General features: G+C 45.0%; 1 protein-coding gene and 1 non-coding gene across 7 annotated transcripts in view; both read right to left on the bottom strand.

Moving 5' to 3' along the window:
* Window positions 1–3,551: 3,551 nt before the first annotated feature.
* On the bottom strand, window positions 3,552–3,691 carry LOC135269181 (U4 spliceosomal RNA). Its single transcript, XR_010337475.1, has one exon. It is a non-coding gene; the product is annotated as a U4 spliceosomal RNA (small nuclear RNA).
* A 191-nt stretch (window positions 3,692–3,882) lies between these two features.
* TMC5 (transmembrane channel like 5) overlaps window positions 3,883–22,700 on the bottom strand; it is an 83,180-nt gene continuing 64,362 nt past the window's right edge. For all 6 annotated transcript variants that reach the window (XM_064362537.1, XM_064362542.1, XM_064362538.1 and 3 more), the window contains 9 exons: window positions 21,989–22,086; window positions 20,043–20,138; window positions 13,876–13,951; window positions 13,571–13,704; window positions 10,605–10,778; window positions 9,377–9,455; window positions 6,647–6,751; window positions 5,136–5,178; window positions 3,883–4,367 (listed from right to left, as the gene is read on the bottom strand). In XM_064362537.1, coding sequence (XP_064218607.1) covers window positions 4,321–4,367; window positions 5,136–5,178; window positions 6,647–6,751; window positions 9,377–9,455; window positions 10,605–10,778; window positions 13,571–13,704; window positions 13,876–13,951; window positions 20,043–20,138; window positions 21,989–22,086 — 852 coding nt within the window. In that variant the 3' untranslated portion in view covers window positions 3,883–4,320. The remainder of the gene's footprint in view (window positions 4,368–5,135; window positions 5,179–6,646; window positions 6,752–9,376; window positions 9,456–10,604; window positions 10,779–13,570; window positions 13,705–13,875; window positions 13,952–20,042; window positions 20,139–21,988; window positions 22,087–22,700) is intronic.

The raw sequence follows: 22,700 nt of genomic DNA, 5'->3' as shown, positions 1-22,700 counted from the left end.
CGTGACCAAAGAAGATACATCACGCTGGGCATGATGGCTCACACCGGTAATCCCAGCACTTTGGGAGGCTGAGGCGAGTGGATCACTTGAGGCCAGGAGTTCAAGACCAGCCTGGCCATCATGGGGAAACCCTATCTCTACTAGAAATATAAACATTAGCTGGGCATGGTGGCACATGCCTGTAATCCCAGCTACTCAGGAGGCTGAAGCAAGGAGAATTGCTTGAACCCAGGAGTCAGAGGTTGCAGTGAGCCAAGATTGTACCACTGCGCTCTAGCCTAGGCCAGAGTGAGACTCTGTCTCAAAAAAAAAAAAAAAAAAAAAGATACCTCTGTGAACTGAATTCAGCCCTGGGGTACCTCTGAGGGTACACAGCAACTGACAGGGAAGGATTTCTCTTGGGGACAGTATGGAGTTAATAATATCCCTTGGCCTGGCATGGCGGCTCATGCCGGTAATCCTTTCACTTTGGGAGACCACGGCGGGAGGACTGCTTGAAGTCAGGAGTTCAACACTAGCCTGGGTAAATAGTGAGACCCCTATCTCTACAAAAAATTTAAAAATTGAGACTAAGGCGGGAGGATTACTGGAGACCAACAAGTTGAGGCTGCAGTGACCTAGAATCACACCACGCACTCTGACCTGGGTGACAGAGTTTGACTCCAATCTCTAAAAATATTCATCATCATCATAATATCCCTTTATGTTGTGAAAAGATCTCTACAGAGCCAGGAGATCTCTGTCTCTTGATCTTCATCCCAAATCCATTTTGCCTTTGATTCAGCCAGGCCAAATTTAGGTCCTGTGCTAAGATGGTCAGGGCCTCAAAAAATGGAGAATTTGATGAAATAAAGTGTGAATAACTATTAAGCACTTCCTTGGAAGGCTTAGTATAGGGTTAAAAACAGGATTTGGAAACAGAGAAAGCCAAGTCTCCATTCCTAATTAGCAACTTACCAGCTGTATGACCTTGGCTAAATTAATTCATCTATAAAATAGGGGTAATATTCTTGCAGTGGTGGTGATTATATGAAAGAGTGCATGTAAAATCCTTGCAAATTAACATTTATTGACTCCCTACCATGTCCTAGACTATTTAAAATGCTGTGTACAGTACTTTTTTTCCTTTATTTTTTGAGACAGTCTCACTCTGTCACTCAGGCTGAAGTGCAGTGGCGCAATCTTGGCTCACTGCAACCTTCGTCTCCCAGGTTCACGCAATTCTCATGCCTCAGCCACTTGAGTAGCTGGGATTACGGGCACCCCCCACCATGCCAGCTAATTTTTGTATTTTTAGTAGAGATGCCGGGGGAGGGTCTCACCATGTTGGCCAGGCTGGTCTTGAACTGCTGACCTCAGGTGATCTGCCATCCTGGCCTCCAAAAATGCTGGGATTACAGGCATGAGCCACTGTCTACTGCATGTATACTTCCAGGAGAAGAAGGGCTGCACTGACGTGGAGACAAGGGATGAAGGTGAAGGGAGAGAAGCATTCCAGATGGGAACACTTAGCATCTGGCAAATGAGCAAAAGTGATGCTTTCAGAGGAAGTTCACATTTCATTGTGGAAGCCCAAGCAGCAGCTGGGTGCGGTGGCTCACGCCTGTAAGCCCAACACTTTGGGAAGCTGAGATGGGCAGATCACCTGAGGTCAGGAGTTAGAGACCAGCCTGGCCAACATGGCAAAAACTCATCTCTACTAAAAATACAAAAATTAGCCAGGCATGGTGGCATGCACCTGTAATCCCAGCTGCTCAGGAGGCTGAGGCAGGAGACTTGCTTGAACCCAGGAGGCGGAGGTTGCAGTGAGCCAAGATCGTGCCACTGCACTCCAGCCTCTCTAGCTTGAGAGACACAGGAAAACTCCATTTAAAAAAAAAAAAAAAAAAAGCACAAACAGCACTAAGATGTCTCCAAGGGGAAAAAATCATTTCCAATATCACTTCCATGGGCTGCCTGCACTGACCTCACAGAGTCCCCCATAGTCCCTGTGCTTCTTCAGAGCACCTACTGCAACGAAAATTAGTTATTGCTTAAGTATTAAATACACGTCTAAATCTGCTAGACAGGTAGCACCATGACTTGTTCACCATCTTGTTCACCACTATTTAGTTCATATTTGTTGAATGAATGGATGGATGGATGCAACTGTTACCAAAGATGACACCAAAAGAAATTAATTCCTCTGATGAAGTGAATTAATGAAAAAAATAAGTGAATGAAAAAGTGAGTTGTCAAGTGTAGTGGCATGTGCCTGTAGTCCCAGCTACGTGGGAGGCTGAAGTGGGAGGACGGCTTGACTTAGGAGTTTGAGTCAAACCTGGCAACATAGCTTTGACTCATCTCTTAAAAAATAATTTAAAAAAAGGGAATAAATGACTGAGCGCTGGTTAGGTGCTTGTGTTTCAAATGTATCTTTTTTTTTGAAACGGAGTCTTGCTCTGTTACCCAGGCCAGAGTGCAACAGTGCAATCTCCACTGAGCACAACCTCTGCCTCCTGGGTTCAAGCAATTCTCCTGCCTCAGCCTCCCAAGTGGCTAGAATTACAGGCGTGCACCACCAGGCCCGGCTAATTTTTTGTATTCTTGGTAGAGACGGGGTTTCATCACATTGGCCACGCTGGTCTTGAACTCCTGACCTCATGATCTGCCTGCCTCGGCCACCCAAAGTCCTGGGATTACAGGTGTGAGCCACCGAGTGCAGTCTCAAATGTGTCTTAAATGCTTTCCAAATTCAGTTCCAATTAGGTTATATGACAGTGATTACTTAACAGGCAACTCCTCCCCCACTGAGTAATTGCATCTTTCTGCCGGACCTTTCAGTATTAAGAACAGCCACAACTTTGGGAGGCCGAGGCGGGTGGATCACGAGGTCAAGAGATCGAGACCATCCTGGTCAACATGGTGAAACCCCGTCTCTACTAAAAATACAAAAAATTAGCTGGGCATGGTAGCGCGTGCCTGTAATCCCAGCTACTCAGGAGGCTGAGGCAGGAGAATTGCCTGAACCCAGGAGGCGGAGGTTGCGGTGAGCCGAGATCGCGCCATTGCACTCCAGCCTGGGTAACAAGAGCGAAACTCAGTCTCAAAAAAAAAGAACAGCCACATGGCTTGTGAATCATTCGGCAAATCTGCCAAAAAATTATACACACACATATTCCTTACATATGCGCGCGCGCACACACACACACACACATTCCACACATCGCCACCGGTTTCATAGTAGACTTTTAATTTCCTTTATTTTTTTTGAGACAGAGTCTCACTCTTGCCCAGGCTGGAGTGCAGTGGGGCAATCTTGGCTCACTGAAACTTCTGCCTCCCAAGTTCAAGCAATTATCCTGCCTCCTCCTCCCGAGTAGCTGAGATTACAGGTATGCACCCCACGCCCAGCTAGTTTTCGTATTTTTAGTAGAGACAGGGTTTCACCACGTTGGCCAGGCTGGTCTTGAACTCCTAACATCAAGTGATCCACTTGCCTCAGCCTCTCAAAGTGCTGAGATTACAGACGTGAGCCATTGCAACCAGCTAATTTTTTTTTTCTTATTCAGTCTCCATAGAGAATGTCAAAAATTGCCAATGCTGATTGTATTTTAAGTCATCACAGCCGGGTATTGGGAAAATTTTCAATTAGCAATAATCGAGTGTAAGATAAACCTCATTGGCTACAATACTTCCACTGTGCAAAGCTAGTTTGACGTTAAGACTTTAATGGTCATGTATAACTCCTCATAGGGGCAGAAACTTCTCCATCCCCAATTCTAAAGACTCATGTAATCAATATGCAAGAAAGTTCAGAGATGAGACCTCTGGTTGTATTCCAACTTTGGGACATATGGGGATGTTTTTAGTTCAAAGTCACAAATAAATGCAGGCTTCACATCCCTGCTTAAGGATTACATGTTTATTCAGGCTGGACCACTATTCTTAACAACAGTTCCTAAACCTTTGCCAGGTCTGGGAAGTCTGGCAGGTGAGAGTCCTAAGAACCAATCATTCATGCACATATTTCTTGAAAATAAAATATATTATTCCCTAGTTATTTCTTCCTAGGTTTTTGTGGGCTCGTTTCAATATTACAACAGTCTTTATTGGAAAACCCCAAGTATTTTGTCTTGAAAAATCAGCAATCCAGGTGTAAAAAATAGCACGGAATGCCCAATTTTACTTTGATATTTACATTGTAGTCAGTTTCTGCTCCTGGCTAAAGGCTTGGATTTCCTTCTGGGCAATTCCTAAAGACACAGGTGGCATGGAAGAAATCGTTCCATTTTCATCTGCTCTCCTTATTTGATTGGTGTCTGGTTACCAAAACAATCCTCAGGCCCTTGGATTACCTTCTTGAACTGGTCTTCTAAATCGCAAGTCTAGGTTTGACACAGGAAAGAGAAGTTAACTCTGGCACACCCTGCCCCATCCCTACAAGGGAAAGACCAATTTGCCCTTCAAGATCCCACAGTTTCTCGCGCCTTTCTTGCCTCCTGATTTTAGTTTCTATAATCCTACCCCTTGAACTCCCATCACTGAAAGTCATCAGTAAATGGTATTTCCCCGCACAAAAAAAAAATTAATGGGTTTGCCTATTTGTTTCCTGCCTGGAATTCACTTTCCTTCTGGCATCAGCCCCAGATTCTCTTTGGGAAGTCACCCTTCCCTCCTCTCGGTCCCTATGGTCTTCATGGTTGCACCACCGGTATCTATAGATGAATCGTGACCAAAGGAACTGCCATCTTCTTATAGCCACAACAATTGGTTCATAGACAGGGACATCACCCAGTCAGATTCTGTGAAACACTGCGAGAATCCTGAGTGCCTCACTCTTTCCCACCAGACTGACTCTGAGAAGATATAAGAAGTTGATAAAACTGTCTTGCCCTTATTAGGAAGAGGCTACTTGCAAAACGAACTAACATAGATAAGGATGACACTGAAAAAAACCAGGTTCTGGTGACATTGTGAGCTCCTGTGTTAGGCTAGATCTAAAACAAGAATTATTCTTGAAATTTTGCTTAAGCCAATTTGGATCCGGTTTGCAACTAAAAAAGTAAAAAACACACGAGCAATTCTTACATTTATCTTAGATATTTCACCTGAAATAAATTAGTGTCTTATTCTGCGCCAGTTCAATTACTTACCAGGACTGCCATCATGTTCCCCCAAATGCAAAGAGCCTTGTTGCTGAAAAAGAAAAAAACAGGCAGCCACGTCATGGAGGAGGAACGCAGATTCAGGGTCTTGTGGCATAGTTGGCACAATTTGTGAGCCTCTCCACCATTTTAAAATTAAGGAATGACAGATTAAGACCAAGCTTCTGCTATAGAAATATTGAACATGTTTTGTTTTTTAGGGAGAGTGATTCTATTCATTTATTCCACAGATATTCTTCTGAGACAGAGTCTTGCTCTGTCTCCCAGGCTGGAGTGGGATCTCAGCTTACTGCAACCTCCACCTCCTGGGTTCCAGCAATTCTCCTGCCTCAGCCCCCCAAGTAGCTGGGATTACAGGCACCTGCCACCGCCCCCAGCCAATTTTTTTTTTCATTTTTAGTAGAGATGGGGTTTTACCATGTTGGCCAGGCTGGTTCTGAACTCCTGACTTCAAGTGATCTGCCCACCTTGGCCTCCCAAAGTGCTGGGATTACAGGCATGAGCCACCGCACCTGGCCATTTAACAGATATTCACTGAGCATTTATATTTTTCGAGGTAATAAATTAGGACCTGGGTGACAAGTGCACAGACTTGGTCTCTACCTTCAGAAGATCTACCTTTAGGCCTCCTGATCCCTTACCTAACTTGTGCTGACAGTATAAATTTGCACAGATGATAAATTACACGGCAGTCTCTTCTGTCAAGATCACAGTTTCCAACATAAGTGGCATTTGCATTAAGGTAGATTTACAGCTGGGTGTGGTGGCTCACACTTGTAAACCCAGCACTTTGGGAGGCCGAGGCGGGTGGATCATGAGGTAAGAAGTTCAAGACCAGCAGGGCCAAGATGGTGAAACTGGGCGTGGTGGCAGGTGCCTGTAATCCCAGCTACTCGGGAGGCTGAGGCAGAAAATTGCTTGAACCCAGGAGGTGGAGGTTGCAATGAGGTGAGATCAAGCCACTGCACTCCAGCATAGGTGTCAGAGCGAGACTGGCTAATTTTTTGTATTTTTAGTAGAGACAGGGTTTCACCATGTTGTCCAGGCTGGTCTTGAACTCCTGACCTCAGGTGATCTGCCTGTCTTGGCCTCCCAAAGTGCTGGGATTACAGGCATGAGCCACCACACCTGGCCTCTGATGTGCTTTTTTTTTTTTTTTTTTTTTTTTCCCCGAGACGGAGTTTTGCTCTTGTTACCCAGGCTGGAGTGCAATGGCGCGATCTCGGCTCACCGCAACCTCCGCCTCCTGGGTTCAGGCAATTCTCCTGCCTCAGCCTCCTGAGTAGCTGGGACTACAGGCACGCGCCACCATGCCCAGCTAATTTTTTGTATTTTTAGTAGAGACGGGGTTTCACCATGTTGACCAGGAGGGTCTCGATCTCTTGACCTTGTGATCCACCCGCCTCGGCCTCCCAAAGTGCTGGGATTACATCTGATGTGCTTTTTACATAGAGGCAAGTTTGTGTCCTAGGAGTCCCCAAGGCAGTCTCCAGCCTCACCTCCACCTCTCTCCTTTCCAGAACAAGGGAGCTGGAGTTTGCTTTCTTCTCCATATCCTGCAGCTTGATCAACTTTTCTATCAGGAACATTTTATCTTTGCCCTCCTGCCAAGAAGGTAAACAAAACCAGAAAGAAACAAAAACATGAATGAATGGTGGTATGGAATTGAGAAAGCAATCGATGGCAAGAACCTCGATTTTCAGGCAGGTAGAGTCCTAGAAGTAGGATGGAGGTTGCTGCCATCTTTTGGTGAAAGAAAAGAAACATTTCACAGTAAAACCAAAGTGTCCCCCAGAGCCTTCCTGCACTGTAATATTCTCCTCTAAAGCAATTCCCCTAACAGCCTTGAGCAGGTAGTCTTCTGAAGCCGGCTGCTAGAAGCAGCTTACATGCCAGATCTGAATGGCCAGGAAAAATGGTTTCCAGTATCCCCCATAGGCATGTGCCCCACCCCAGAAGCCTATTGTGTGATCCCAGCAGTGCTGCCTGGGTCTGCCCTGTCCTCCCACAGAGAATTCCAAAGCTTAGAGGGCAGCCCCTAAGGACGTCAAGGGTGTTTCATTTGTCAAAGTTATCCGTGTTGATGGAGATCGTTAATTCCAAACCGGGAAAATGAACAAAGGAAGGGGGCATGCTTTCTCCCAGGAGGGTGTAATCACTTTCCTGTGAACCCCCATTGCAGATGAGAGTAGAACGTTCCACCCGTTGAGGTAGATAAGCAAACACATTTGGTTGTCTGCTCATTCTCAGCCAATCATAGTAGTCCTATTCCCATGCCTCTGTTTCTCCTTGAACCTTTTTCTTTTAAGAGAAAGCATCTGGCCGGGTGTGATCGTTCATACCTGTAATCCTAGCACTTTGGGAGGTCGAGGTGGGCAGATCACCTGAGGTCAGGAGTTTGAGACCAGCCTGGCCAGCATGGTGAAACCACGTCTCTACTAAAAACACAAAAATTAGCTGGGAGTAGTGGTGGGCGCCTGTAATCCCAGCTACTCAGGAGGCTGAGGCAGGAGAATCACTTGAACTTGGGAGGCGGAGGTTGCAGTGAACTGAGATTGTGCCATTGCACTCCAGCCTGGGCAACAGGAGTGAAACTCCCTCTCAGAAAAATACAAATAAAAATTACCTAGAGAGTGTGCAAGACTGCAAACTTGTAAGTTTTAACCAACAGATTTTTATTCAGAAGCTGAACTGCATTGTCGTTAAGAGCGCAAACTTTTTCTTAAGACAGGGATCTTGTTCTGTCATCCAGGTTGGAGTGCAGTGATGCAATCACAGCTGACTGCAGCCTCAAATGCCTGGGCTCATGCAATCCTTCCATCTCAGTCTCCAGAGTAGCTGGGTCTACAAGTATGAGCCACCACGCTTGGTTAAGAGCACACGCTCTGGAGTCTCCTTGTTCAAATCCCAACCATTTACTAGCCCTATAACTTAGAGCAGTCAATCATTGTACTCTAAAAGCCTCAGTTTCCTTAGTTTTTTGTTTGTAGTTTTTTTCGTTTTTTGTTTTTGAGATGGAGTTTTGCTCTGTCACGCAGGCTGGAGTGCAGTGGCACAATCTCGGCTCACTGCAACCTCAGCTTCCTGGGTTCAAGTGATTCTCCTGTCTCAGCCTCCTGAGTAGCTGAGACTACATGTGCATGTCACCACGCCCCACTAATTTTTGTATTTTTAGTAGAGATGGGATTTCACCATGTTGGCCAGGCTGGTCTTGAACTCCTGACCTTAGAGAATCCACCTGCCTTGGACTCACAAAGTGCTGGGATTACAGATATGAGCCACCATGCCTGGTAAAAATTCCTTTTTTAATAGAAGAATTTCAGCTAATAAATACAGGAGGAATTATACAATTGGAGTATCTCTATGTTGTATTCCCTAATGAAATAAATGGATTTTCTAGGCGTTACTCATCGAAGTCCGTTCAGCTAAATCCATTCAGTGAAACAATGTGATGGATCAGGCTAAGAAAGCTCGAACTCACTGATCATTGTTAACATCACAGAAAGGGACAATCAGACATTATCTGTCTCAAGACAATGCCATAGGAAAGAATAGTATCACCTATAAAGTATTTTGCCTAAGCTGAATCTGGATCTAGTCAAGTCTCTAGATCTCGTCATCAGTTTACAGGAAACACAAAGAAAAAATCCAGAAACATACTAAACCGCACTGCAGAGTTGCAAATCAGATATATGTAGAACATGGCTGGGTGCAGTCACTCACACCTGTAATCCCAGCACTTTGGGAAGCTGTGGCAGGTGGATCACTTGAGGCCAGGAGTTTGAGACCAGCCTGGCCAACATGGCAAAACCCCATCTTTACTAAAAACACTAAAATTAGCTGGGCGTGGTGGCACACACCTGTGATCCCAGCTACTTGGGAGGCTGAGGCACAAAAATCGCTTGAACCTGAGAGGTGGAGGTTACAGTGAGCTGAGATTGTGCCACTGCACTCCAGCCTGGGCAACAAGACTGAAATTCTATCTCAAAAATAAGAAGAAGAATAATTTAAATAAATAAGAAAATAAAAATAAGGGATTTTCTGGGAAGAGAAAGCATAGATGAAATAAGAATATACAAACACTGATGGTTGTTAGGGCTGAGGGCAGGGATATGAGAGTTCATTGCAGTATTCCCTTTATTTTGGAGGATGTCTCAAGCGTCTCTTATACAGAGTTTTAAAAGGGTGGGGGTGGACATCAGAGGGATCCAAGATCCAAGGGGACTTACATTAATGATCTGCTCATGGAGCAGCCTGATCATAATCTTTCTTCCCTCTGTGATCTGCCAGTAAAAATAGGTGATGATTCTGGAAGAGAAGAAAAGAAAGAATGACAGACACTGTTGCCAATGTTTTGCAGGCTCCGAATTTCCACTGGATGCAAAGGAACTGAAATCTGTGGTTGCATATGGATTTGGGCCCAAATATGTTTCTGAAAAGTCATGTTGGGGTGAGTTATAGGTTAAATACATTGGAGCAATGGTTCTCAACTTGGTTGCTCATGGAATCATCTGGAAAGGGGAAACAAGCCCATGCCACAGCCCCTCTTCAGACCAATTAATTGAGCATCTCTGGGCATGTCATCTTTTTAACAGGGGACAAGCAGGTATTGCTTTCTTAATAGAACAAGTTTTAAAAAATCCCTAAGAAGATAATATATAACCTCCCAACCCCACCCCTCCGAGACGGGATCTTGCTCTGTCACCCAGGCTGGAGTACACTGGCAGGATCAGAGCACATTGCAGCCTCAAACTCCTAGGCTCAAGTAATACTCTCATCTCAGTTTCCCAAGAAGCTTGGACTACAGGCACAAGCCACTGCACCAGGCTAAATAACTTTTTTAAGAAATTATCAATGCAAGGTTGGGCAAGGTGTAATCCTGTAATCCCAACACTTTGAGAGGCCAAGGCAGGAGGATAACATGAGGCCAGGAGTTGGAGAACAGCCTAGGCAACACAGGGAGACCCCATCTCTCCAAAAATTTAAAAAATTGGCCAGGTATAGTGGTGCACACCTGCAATCCCAGCTACTTGGAGGCTGAGGTGGGAGGATTGCTTGAGCCCAAAACGTTGAGGTTGCAGTGAGCCAGGACCATCCCACTGCAGTCCAGCCTGGGCAATAGATTGTGACCCTGTCTGAACCAAAGAAAGAAGGGAAGGGAAGGGAAGGGGAAGGGAAAGAGAAGGGAAGGAGAAGGGGAAGGGGAAGGGAAGAGAGAAAAGAAAGAAGAATGGAAAAGAAAAAATGAAAAAAGAAAAAGAAAGAAAGAGAGAGAAAGAGAGAGAGGGAGGGAGAGAGGAAAAGAAATGAAGGAAGAAAACTACCTATACAAGGGTAGAGTCACCCAGAGCACTAAGCTGTGCTATAGCCATTTGCTTTCCAACCAAACATCCCTGCTGCTGTTTCCCTGGAGAGCTCTTGGCTTTCCCCTCTAGATTCCCCAGGTGTCCCACTCACAGCACAATGAGGGTGAGGATGAAAAAGAAGTGCACACTTCCAATGAGGTTCTGATAGATCCAAACAACCCACAGGTAGCCAGGCCGTGTACTCAGGGTGTCGATCCAGCTGTAGATGGAGTGAATGAAGAAAGGCAGACCTCGAAAAGGGCCACAGTCAGCTGAAGGCTTCAATCTGGTAAAACAAAGGATGGAAGAACATCTCTAGCACAAGACTCAGGAATGGTTATTCTAGAATCAGGGTGTCCTTTCTGGACTCTGGGCCTGAAAACATTAAGTCTTGCCTGATCCACTTACACCCCTTCCCAAGGAAACTCTCTCACAGCCTTGCTGGGGTGACCTGCGCTCCAAGCACTGGCTCTTGGATCACAGGGATCACCTGACCCAACAGCAGCCAATCCAAAGGCCAGGCAGTGACTTCTGCAGTAACTTGGCTCAATGATTGAATGGGGGCAGTCAGACTCTCTTTCTTAAGAACTTGAATTAAGGCCAGGCACTATGGCTTATGCTGCTAATCCCAACACTTTGGGATGCCAAGGTGGAAGAACTGCCTGAGCCCAGAAGTTCAAGACCAGCCTGGGCAACATAGAGAGACTCTGTCTCTACAAAAAAAATATATGAGCTGTGATCATACCACTGTACTGCAGCCTGGGCAACAGAGCAAGACCCTGTCTAAAAAAAACAACTTGAATTAAGGCTGAGTGTGGTGGCTCACCTACAATCCCAGCACTTTGGGAGATCAAGGCAGGAGGATCACTTGAGGCTAAGAGTTTGAGACCAGCCTAGGTAACACAGCGAGACCCCCATTTCTACCAAAAAACAAAAAATTAGCCAGGCTTGGGGATGTGTACCTATAGTCCCAGCTACTCAGGAGGCTGAGGCAGGAGGATCACTTGAGTCCAGGAGTTTGAGGGTGCAGCGAGCTGTGTTTGCGCCACTGCACTCCAGCCTGAGTGACAGAGTGAGGCCCTGTCTCAAAGAAAGAACTTGAATTAAGATGCATAAAGAGGGAACCCTGTTAGCTATGGAGGAATGAGCAGAAACTATAAGGCAACAAGGAACTGGTGAGGAAGAGAAAGAAGAAAGTGGGTACACCAAGAGAAGTAAGGATGTTGTGGAGCAAGGAACCGAGGGTCCCAGTTCCACGTGTGTCCTAAAAATCATCTCCCTTGTTCATTCATTCATTCATTCAATTGTTCATTCATTCATTCATTCATTTATTCATTCAACCATGGTTTATTCTGTTAAGCGATATTCTCATCAGGCTCTGAGGACTCCATATTAAGCAAGGCAGACAGTTCCTGCCCTATTGGGCTTATGTTCTGGTGGGAAAAATGGACAATTGTTGAGTAACAATTAAACAAAGACTCGAACAGAGGCATTCCTGATTATGAATGATGGAATGAAGGAAAGAAACTCAGGCCTGAGAGAGAGAAGCAGTGGGGAACTGACGGCAGACAAGGCGGGCTCTGAAGGTCAGATCTTGGAGAGAGCCTTGGAGCTGAGAATCAGAGGGTGAAGAGGAGGCAGCCAAGCAAAGGGAGTGGGGAGAGGACTTCACTCAGAGGACTCTGCCCATGTTGGGAGGGGTTTGCTTGCTTCCAGGAATGAGGGGAGAGCCATGGGGCTGGGGTAAGCCAAAGGGAGGTGGGGTTGGAGGGGTGGGAGGAGCTGGATCAGCCCTGCTTTTCTGTTAACTTAGATTAAGTTCTGCTCCAGATGTGAAGAACTGGTGGTAGTGTCTCCCCATTCTGGGAAGCTTCAGTTTCGATGGGTAGTGATCAAACTAGGATGTATTACCTCCCTGGCTGTTAGTGACTGTTGGTTAGCAAGGGAACTTAGGTTAGACACTGTATTAAGCCTGTTTACTCTGATGTTTTAACATCTGGGGTCTTAATGACCCCAGCTCCCTGGGATAGCTTGCAAAGCACACCTTTCAAATGCAAACCAACCAACCCAGATCCCACATGCCAAACACCCCCTTTATCAGGCTCCTACACTCAGGGCCACCACTCTCCTGCTTTAATCATACCAGGCCAGGTGCCAGATGACTCAGGACAGCCCCACATCCCACAGCCTACTCAAACCAGCCAATCCTAAACCTGCTTCCCCTGCCTTGCCCATTCCTTACCACAGAAAACCACAACGAAGGCTCTAGCTCATGTTTCCCTTCACTCCCTCTGCCTCCTGACCAATCCCGATGCTTCCCTGTGTGGTCCCTTGTGCCCCCTCTCCTTGGGAACTGTGAGTAATAAACTACGCTTCCCTGTGTGGTCCCTTGTGCCCCCTCTCCTTGGGAACTGTGAGTAATAAACTACGCTTCCCTGTGTGGTCCCTTGTGCCCCCTCTCCTTGGGAACTGTGAGTAATAAACTACGCTTCCCTGTGTGGTCCCTTGTGCCCCCTCTCCTTGGGAACTGTGAGTAATAAACTACGCTTCCCTGTGTGGTCCCTTGTGCCCCCTCTTCTCGGGAACTGTGAGTAATAAACTATCTTTTTTTACTGGTGGTCATTCCTGATCTATTGGGTTTCACCACACCTAGATTATCTATCTATCTATCTATCTATCTATCTATCTATCTATCTATCTATCTAGACAGCATCTCGTTCTGTCACCCAGGCCAGAGTACAGTGGTGCAATCTCAGCTCACTGCAACCTCCACTTCCCAGGTTCAAGTGATTCTCCTGCCTCAGCCTCCCGAGTAACTGAGATTATAGGCACACACCACCATGCCTGGCTAATTTTTGTATTTTTAGTAGAAAAGGGGTTTCACCATGTTGGCCAGGCTGGTCTCAAACTCCTGGGCTCAAGTGATCCACACACCTTGGCCTCCCATAGTGCTGAGATTGCAGGTGTGAGCCACTGTACCTGGCCTCACCACATCTGAATTATAATAAAACCTACATTTTAAAACACATGCCCTTCCACCCAGTCTCTAAAACTTCACCCAAGGCCACCTTTTCCTACCTCCAGATGGTGATGGCCAGGGTGCACAAGACCCCGGTGAAGGACGGGAAAAAGAGCAAGAAGATGAAGAAAGTCATCATCTGTGAGGCCCGCCAGGCTTTGCTTGGAGGCTGGAAATTCATCATCAGGCTGACCTGAAGAGAAAGAGGCAGGCCCCTCCCATCTGCAACCAGAGCAGCAGCAGAGGGACCCCAGCCAGGCCCAGCTTCCTGAGACCTTCGCAGAGCCCCCTTCCCCAGCTCTAAGTGCACCAGGTCACAGGCGTTTGAGCAAAACTGATTGATGGCAATGTTGGACTGACTCACATTTTTGGCGTAGAACATGATGAAAAGCATAATCATTTGGATAAAGGGCAGCAGGGGGCAGAAGAAGATTCCAATCCTGAGAGGGAGAGAGGGTGAGTGTCAGAGGCCGGGGGGAGACACAAGGAGTTGGGGTGAATCTGGGTGGTTGGCGGGAAGAGAAAAAGGATGTTGTGGCCTGGATTGTGTCTCCCCAAAAGTCCATATGTTGAGGCCTTAACTCCCAGTATCTCAGAATGTGACTGTATTTGGAGACAGGGCCTTTGAGAGGTGATTAAGGTAGAATGAGATCACTACAGCAGGCTTTAATCCAGTACAACTGGTGTCCCTAAAAGAAGAGATTAGGAGGCTGGGCGAGGTGGTGCACGCCTGTAATCCCAGCACTTTGAGGGGGGCCAAGGCGGGTGAATCACCTGAGGTCAGGAGTTTGAGACCAGCCTCACCAACATGGCGAAACCCCATCTCTACTAACACAAAAATTAGCCAGGCATGATGGCACGCACTTGTAATCTCAGCTACTTGAGAGGCTGAGGCAGGAGAATCCCTTGAATCCAGGAGGTGGAGGTTGAGGTAAACTGAGATTGTGCCATTGCACTCCAACCCGGATGACAGAGCGAGATTCCATCTCAAAAAACAAAAAAAAAAAAAGGAAGAAGAGGAGATTAGGACAAAGACACACACAGATATGGAAGACCATGTAAAGACATAGGGAGAAGATGGCCATCTGTAAGCCAATGAGAGAGGCCTGAGACAGATCCCTCCCTTATGGCCCTCAGAAGAAACCAACTCTACCCACACCTTGATCTTGGACTTCCGGCCTCCAGAACTGTGAGATAAGAAATTGCTGTTGTTTAAGCCACTCAGTGTGTGGGACTTCGTTATGGTAGCCCCAGCAAACTAATACAGAGAGGGCCTGCTTCCATCCCGGCAAATTAGGCAGATTCCCGCCATACCAACTATCCACAGCTACCTTCTTCCCAGCTCTGAAAAGGAGTTTTTTAAATTTGAGATGAAGTCTCATTCTGTCACCTAGGCAGGAGTGCAGTGGTGCGATCTCACTGTAACCTCTGCTCCCCAGGTTCAAGCAATTCTCCTGCCTCAGCCTCCCACGTAGCTGGGACTACAGGTGCCTGCCGCCACACCTGGCTAATTTTTTGTATGTTTTTAGTAGAGACAGGTTTCACCATCTTGGCCAGGCTGATCTTGAACTCCTGACCTCGCGATCCATCTGCCTCAGCCTTCCAAAGTGCTGGGATTACAGGCATGAGCCACTGCGCCTGGCTTGGAAAGGAGATTTGATAGAGAAACCACCCACCCACCTACCAACCCAACAGATGGTATACAGCATGTCCTAACCTAGCAAGTCCCAAATTTAAGGCATACCGTATGCCTTTCCCTCCTCCTTCTTGCTCCCCCATGGTATTCAAGAAAGTCTGAGGTCCTGTAGGGACAAGGCACTCAAAAGCATTGAGTTCCAAATGAGAAAGGCATTCCGTTTCCAACTCTCCTTCAGCACTCTTCAGCAACAAAAGGAGAAAATCTCAACGTGGTGCTAGAATGCCTTAACTCCTAACATGTGGCAATCTCCCATTTTTTTTTTTTTTAACAAAAAGGAGTAGGCCTTGGGCTGAGAGCCTTGGCAGACAGTATCATCTTGCTAGAATGTAATGACTGTTTGGCATGGGATTGCTTTTATTTTTCCAGTTATTTGTTATTTCTGTCAAATGGCACTGGTTTTTCCATTTATGATTGTAAATGAAGTTTCCTTTAAAAATGTATTTGAGAGGCCAGGCACATGGCTCATGCCTATAATCCCATCACTTTTGGAGGCCTAGGTGGGCAGATCACCTGACATAAGGAGTTCACGACTAGCCTGGCCAACATGACAAAACCCCATCTCTACTAAAAATACAAAAATTAGCCAGGCGTGGTGGCGCATGCCTGATGTTTTGCCATCTGGGGTCTTCCTGACCTCGGGGAGACTGCTGATGTTGGGAAAAGCAGTCTGGCAGTTTACAAAGGCCTTTCTTCCACATCATTTCAAGCGGGATGCCATTGGGCAAGTTCCTGAAAATCTCTCTAAACCTTAGTTTTCTAATCTTTAAATGGTAGACATACTAGTACCTACTCACAGGGTTTTGAGAGGATTAAATGGGCACAGTGGCTCACTCCTGTAATCCTAGCACTTTGGGAGGCCGATGAAAAGCAATTGTCATCTACCATGGCATTAAAAAATAGTATTTGGGGCCGGGCGCGGTGGCTCAAGCCTGTAATCCCAGCACTTTGGGAGGCCAAGGCGGGTGGATCACGAGGTCAAGAGATCAAGACCATCCTGGTCAACATGATGAAACCCCATCTCTACTAAAAATACAAAAAATTAGCTGGGCATGGTGGCGCGTGCCTGTAATCCCAGCTACTCAGGAGGCTGAGGCAGGAGAATTGCCTGAACCCAGGAGGCGGAAGTTGCAGTGAGCCAAGATCGCGCCATTGCACTCCAGCCTGGGTAACAAGAGCGAAACTCCGTCTCAAAAAAAAAAAAAAAAAAAAAGTATTTGATTTTAAAAAAGGTAAATAATAAAAAAAATTAAGTAGGTAATAGTGCATGTGAAAGGTCACTATACCAAAAAATAGGTAGGCTGGCGTACCATAGACTAAAACTTGGGAAACATGGTCCTCACCTCACCTCTACCACTGTCCCTAACATGTAGCCTTTTCTGTCATTATATTATCTTCTTGTAAAACTCATCATCAAAGGCGATATTCTCCTAAAACCACAAAGGTTAGAACTGTAATAACCATGGGAAAAAAAAGGTATGTGTTTTTGATTGTGCTTATTCATGATTTATCAACAAAAATCTCAAAGGCCCAGAAGTCATAACGGTAATTTCTTTTTTTTTTTCTTTTTGTGACAGAGTGTTGCTCTGTCTCCCAGGCTAGAGTACAATGGCATGATCTTGGTTCACTGCAACCTCCACCTCCCTAGTTCAAGCTATTCTCCTGCCTCAGCTTCCCAAGTAGCTGAGATTACAGGCACATACTACCATACCCAGCTAATTTGTATTTTTAGTGGAGTCAGGGTTTCACCAAGTTGACCAGGCTGGTCTTGAACTCCTGACCTCCAGTGATCTGACTGCCTCGGCCTTTCAAAGAGCTGGGGTTATAGGCATGAGCCACCATGCCTATTTAATCCTCTCGAAAACCCTGTGAGTAGGTATCTCTACCATTTAAAGGTTAGAAAACTAAGGTTTAAAAAGTGTTTATGTAACTTGTCCAATGACATCCTAGTTGAAATAATGTGGAAGAAAGGCCTTTGTAAACTGCCAAATTGCCAGGTGATATAGCAGCATGCAAATATGTCACCTAAACTACCAAAGAAAGGTCCTCACTGTCTCTTAAAAAATAAACTCATTAATGTTGAGTTATTTGCAGACAGCCAAATCACTCAGGGCAGCTTTAAAGAGTCAGAAAATAAAACACTCTTCCATTGTATGACATACTGGCATTTTGCAAAGCAATTTTCTTTTTTTTTCCTTTTTTTTTTTTTTTTTTGAGATGGAGTTTTGCTCTTGTTGCCTAGGCTGGAGAGCCATGGTACAATCATCTCGGCTCATCGTAACCTCCACCTCCCAGATTCAAGCAATTCTCCTGCCTCAGCCTCCCGAGTAGTTGGGATTACAGGCATGCACCACCACACCTGGCTAATTTTTTGTATTTTTAGTAGAGAATGGGTTTCTCCATGTTGGCCAGGCTGGTCTCAAACTCCTGATCTCAGGTGATCTGCCCACCTCAGCCTCCCAAAGTGCTGGGATTACAGGCGTGAGCCACCGTGCCTGGCGTGCAAAGCAGTTTTCATCTACCATGGCATTTAATCCTCAACATGATTCAAAGGCAGCTATTATATTCATTTACAGATGAGACTGAGGCTCAGACAAGCACAGTGATCTCTGTGAGTGGCAGAGCCAGCCTCAGAATTCAGTTTATGCAATTCCAAATCCAATGCTTTCAAATTAGCAACACCCCATCAGATGGAACCTGGGAATGTGATTCACCACACAGAATTCTGGTGTTAACTGAATCATGTTAAAATAAATAGGGAAAAGTAAGGCAGGAAGATTGCATGAGCTCAGGAGGTTGCAGCTGCAGTGAGCCATGATTACGCCACTGCACTCCAGCCTGAGCAACAGAGTGAGACCCTGTCTCAAAAATATATAGGCTGAGCATGGTGGCTCACACCTATAATCCCAGAATTCTGGGAGGCTGAGGTGGGTGGGTCACTTGAGGTCAGGGGCTCAAAACCAGTAGGGCCAAAATGGTGAAACCCTGTCTCTACTAACACAAAAATTAGCCAGGTGTGGTGGTGCATGATTGTAGTCCCAGCTACTTGGGAGTCTGAGGCAGGAGAATTGATTGAACCTGGGAGGTGGAGGTTGCACCACTACACTTCAGCCTCAGCAGCAGAGCAAGACTCTGTCTCAAAAAAAAAAAAAAAGAAAGAAAACAAAACAAATAAATAAGGAAAGACAGCCACTGACTATTTGTTTGCAGTTTCCAGGTGAGTGTGTAAAAATATTTGCTGCAACCAGTTAGCTATTCTCAATGGCCAAAAACTATAGAGAACCCACCAAATGGTAGATCAGATATAAGAAACACACAGCCCTCTCTGCCTCTGTTTATTGTCCCATTGCTGTGGAGACATGGATGCAAAGTAAAGTTTGCAGGCAAACAGCCTAAAGGCAATGAAAAATGGCAAATCAATGCTAGGAGACAACAGTTAAAGGTGGAGACTGTGGCAAACTGGAGAAGCTCAGTTTGCCACAGATCTTTCTGGAGAGAAGCCAGAAATTTAAGTGTTATGTGAAATCTCCTGAAGTTTAAATATGGATGGTTGTCTTAATCCATTCAGGCTGCTATAACAAAACGTCATAAACTGGGTGGCTTATAAACACCAGAGGCCGGGCGTGGTGGCTCATGACTGTAATCCCAGCACTTTGGGATGCCGAGGTGAGTGGGTCACCTGAAGTCAGTAGTTCGAGACCACCCTGGCTAACATGGTGAAACCTGTCTCTAATAAAAATACAAAAAATTGGCTGACGTGGTGACACACGCCTGTAGTCCCAGCTACTTGGGAGACTGAGGCAGGAGAATTGCCTGAACCCAGGAGGCGGAGGTTGCAGTGAGCCGAGATCGCGCCACTGCACTCCAGCCTGGGTGACAGAGCAAGACTCCATCTAAAAAATAAAAATAGGGCCGGGCGCGGTGGCTCAAGCCTGTAATCCCAGAACTTTGGGAGGCTGAGGCGGGTGGATCACAAGGTCAAGAGATCGAGACCATCCTGATCAACATGGTGAAACCCCGTCTCTACGAAAAATACAAAAAATTAGCTGGGCATGGTGGCGCGTGCCTGTAATCCCAGCTACTCAGGAGGCTGAGGCAGGAGAATTGCCTGAACCCAGGAGGCGGAGGTTGCGGTGAGCCGAGATCGCGCCATTGCACTCCAGCCTGGGTAACAAGAGTGAAACTCCATCTCAAAAAAATAAATAAATAAATTAAATAAAATAAATAAATAAATAAAAATAAATAAAACAGCAGAAATTTATTTCTTATGGTTCTGGGGGTTGGGAAGTCCAAGTTCAAGGTGCAGCAGATTTGGTGTCTGGTGAGGCCCTGCTTAGTGATTCCTAGATATTGCCTTCTCTCCATGTGCCCACATGGTGGAAGGGGCAAGGGGTCTCTCAGGCCTTGTTTATAAGGGCACTAATCCCATTCCTAAGAGCCATGTCAAAGATCAGATCACCTCCCAAAGACCCTACCTCCATCACATAGGAAATTAAGTTTCAACATATGAATTTGCAGGGAGACCCAAACATTGAGACTATAGCAGTGGTTAATTCAAATTTTTAGGGGCAAACAAAACACACCTGCAAGGCTGGACATGACCTGTGGGCCTCTAGGTTGAGATCCCTGCTCTATGCTAATTCTTGTCTGAAGTCCTTAAGCTCTCATAAAGGAAAATAATAGTCTCAATGCTAAATTCATGGTTCTCAGACTAACCAGATGGGGTATCACCCATGCAGCTTTAAAAACAACAGATTCTGGGGCTTTGCCACCAAAACACCAACCCCACAGTCACATAGGAACCACTGGGCATTTTGCTGAGTCACAAAACTTACCACACTAGAGTTTGTGCATAGATCAGTTCTAGAACATTCCTGGCAATGTCAAACTCCTGGACTCCAAGACTTTTGATCAGTTGCATCCCAATGATTCTGTGAAGACATACTGAATTTAGTATCCAAACCATAATTCCCACTTTCAAAAGATCCCCACAGACTAGGACAAACAGCAGAAGAGACCCTCACCAGCTTGAAATAAAGTCATAAGTTCCCTTGCAAATTTTTCAAAAGTTCCAAATCTATAAACATGTTTTTGAAGAAGTAATTGAAGGGATTGAGGGAAAACTAGTTTAACAAAATGCAGTGAAGTGGGGGTTTAAAAAATTCTAGAGAACATTTGTTACCCTGAACATTTAAATTATCCCACTATTATGTTATACCCCTCTTTGGTAATTAAACTTTTTTTTTCATGAACCGGATGAACTCAGCACCTTTCAAATAAACATTTGAAAGATATTTAATTGAGAACTCAACTCAAACATTTTTAAATGTTTGGTTGCTGCTATCAAATTAATTATTTTTTCCCGTATTCTAAATCCACAAGAAGGAAACCAAGTTTCCATTTACTCTGGGGAAACTTTATTCCATATTAATTTATTAATAAAAAGGAGTTGTCAATTAAAAAAAAGTTCTGTCAAAAAATAAAAAACCTTTTCATCTTTTTTTTTTTTTTGAGATGGAGTCTTGCTGTGTCACCCAGACTGAAGTGCAATGGCACAATCTCGGCTCACTGCAACCTCTGCCTCCTGGGTTCAAGCAATTTTCCTGCCTCAGCCTCCCAAGTAGCTGGGATTACAGGCACGTGCCACCACTCTTGGCTAATTTTTGTATTTTTAGTAGAGACAGGCTTTCACTACATTGCCAGGCTGCTCTCGAACTCCTGACCTCAGGTGATTCACCCACCTCAGCCTCCCAGAGTGCTGGGATTACAGGCATGAGCCATTGCACCCAGCCAAACCTTTTCATCTTTATGTCCAGACCCTCAACAGAGGGTAGAATAAAAGCACATTTTGGCATAAATGAATGAGGAAATTTGACATTGAATCTACCCACTAGAAAGTAATCATCATCACACCATCTTATCTGATAGTCAGACCATCTTATTACTAGAGCAGCTTACAGAAATACATAAATGTCTATAAGGAATGAGAGGTTCATCATATTATTTAAAAAATAAATTACTAAATTAAAAAAACCAGACATGACACAATGACAATGCCTCAATTCTGTATATATCGTATCTAATATAAAATTAGCACATTAATTCAATTAAAACAATGAGATAAATCTACATGTACTGACATGGAAAGATGTCAAGACATAGTGGTAGATTAATTAAAGCAAATTCTACAATATGATGCAGTGTGACTCCATTTTCGCTTTTGAAAATTATATAGTATTATATAGTAAACACACACACACACAGCGCAATGTGTGTGTAGAAAAATCCGGAGGAATATATACTATAGTATTAAAATTATCCATAGTGGATAAGATTTCTTTTTTTTTCTTTGCCTTTTTCTTTTTTTTTTTTTTTAATTTTTTTTAGAGACAGTCTTGCTATATTGCCCAGGCTAGTCTTGAACTCCTGGCCCAAGTGATCCTCCCACCTCAGTTTCCCAAAGTGCTGGGATTACAGGTGTCAGCCACTATACCCAGGTGGATAAGATTTCAAATGGCTCAGTTTCTTTTATTTCTAGAATTTGTTTTCAAAAGAAGGTTGTAAAGGGTCAACTGAACCAAGTGAACCGTAACAACAGAATTGTCAGGTTAAGGGGAAATTTTAGCTAATGTCGGAGAGAACAGTATCCCTAAGGACAACAGGTAGAGTTGGAACAATGCATGCTTTGAGTATGCAAGGGATCTGTACATCCCCCTCAGCCAGAAACCGGGTTCTGGTTACAGCATCAGGTACTAATTACTTAAGAATGACAAAGAATTACCTCCTCAAAAACTCCCCCAGGAAGGAATCGGCTAAAGAGAACACAAAATCCATCAGAAGGAGCCGGTAGATTTCCTGGCCAATTAGAGTTTCCCAACACTGAAAGGCAAACAACAGTCAGAATGTGGGAAGGGGCTGTGGCCTCAGTTCAATTCTCCTCTGTTCCTGGCTCTATGTACCCATTAGGACATGGCTAATGATTTGGTTTGCCCAAGTCTTTGTGTACCCAAAAAACTAGACCCACTCTGTAAAAATGCAGCCGAGTTTGTTTTCAGGGGTGTTATTCCCTTTTTGGTTTCCTTCTTCTCCCCCTTAAAGCTTGCCTTCCACATATACCCAAACTTTCCCTGCTCATGATCTCTCCCCTTAAAACTTTTCTTCTCTGCCCTATCCCTTCTGGATCCCATTTCTCAGCCAGGGGCAATCAGTTTCTTCAAGAGACCAAGAAGTGTCAATGGCTAAGAATGCCTTCACTCTTTTTGCTTATTGACCTTACAACAAAATCAATTAATATCTGCTTGATTAAGAAAGTGGCCTAGAGGTTTAGCAGGCTACTGTAAACTGGAAGCTCAAATTAGTTAGTCTATAAAACTAGTGGCTAGGAACCTCTGCAGTAAATCAGTGCTATCAGCTGATAGACTGGAAGCTTTTAGATTTGGCTGAAGGAGGAGAGAAAACAACTTTTGGGTGCACAGGCCAAGGATGAACGGATG

Source organism: Aotus nancymaae, unplaced genomic scaffold (assembly GCF_030222135.1).
Source record: "Aotus nancymaae isolate 86718 unplaced genomic scaffold, 86718_ANA_hifiasm-v0.15.2.pri h1tg000049l, whole genome shotgun sequence".
Taxonomy (NCBI): Eukaryota; Metazoa; Chordata; class Mammalia; order Primates; family Aotidae; genus Aotus; species Aotus nancymaae.
The sequence above is the reverse complement of the archived record's forward strand: the minus strand, read 5'-3'. Positions and strand labels throughout refer to the sequence as shown.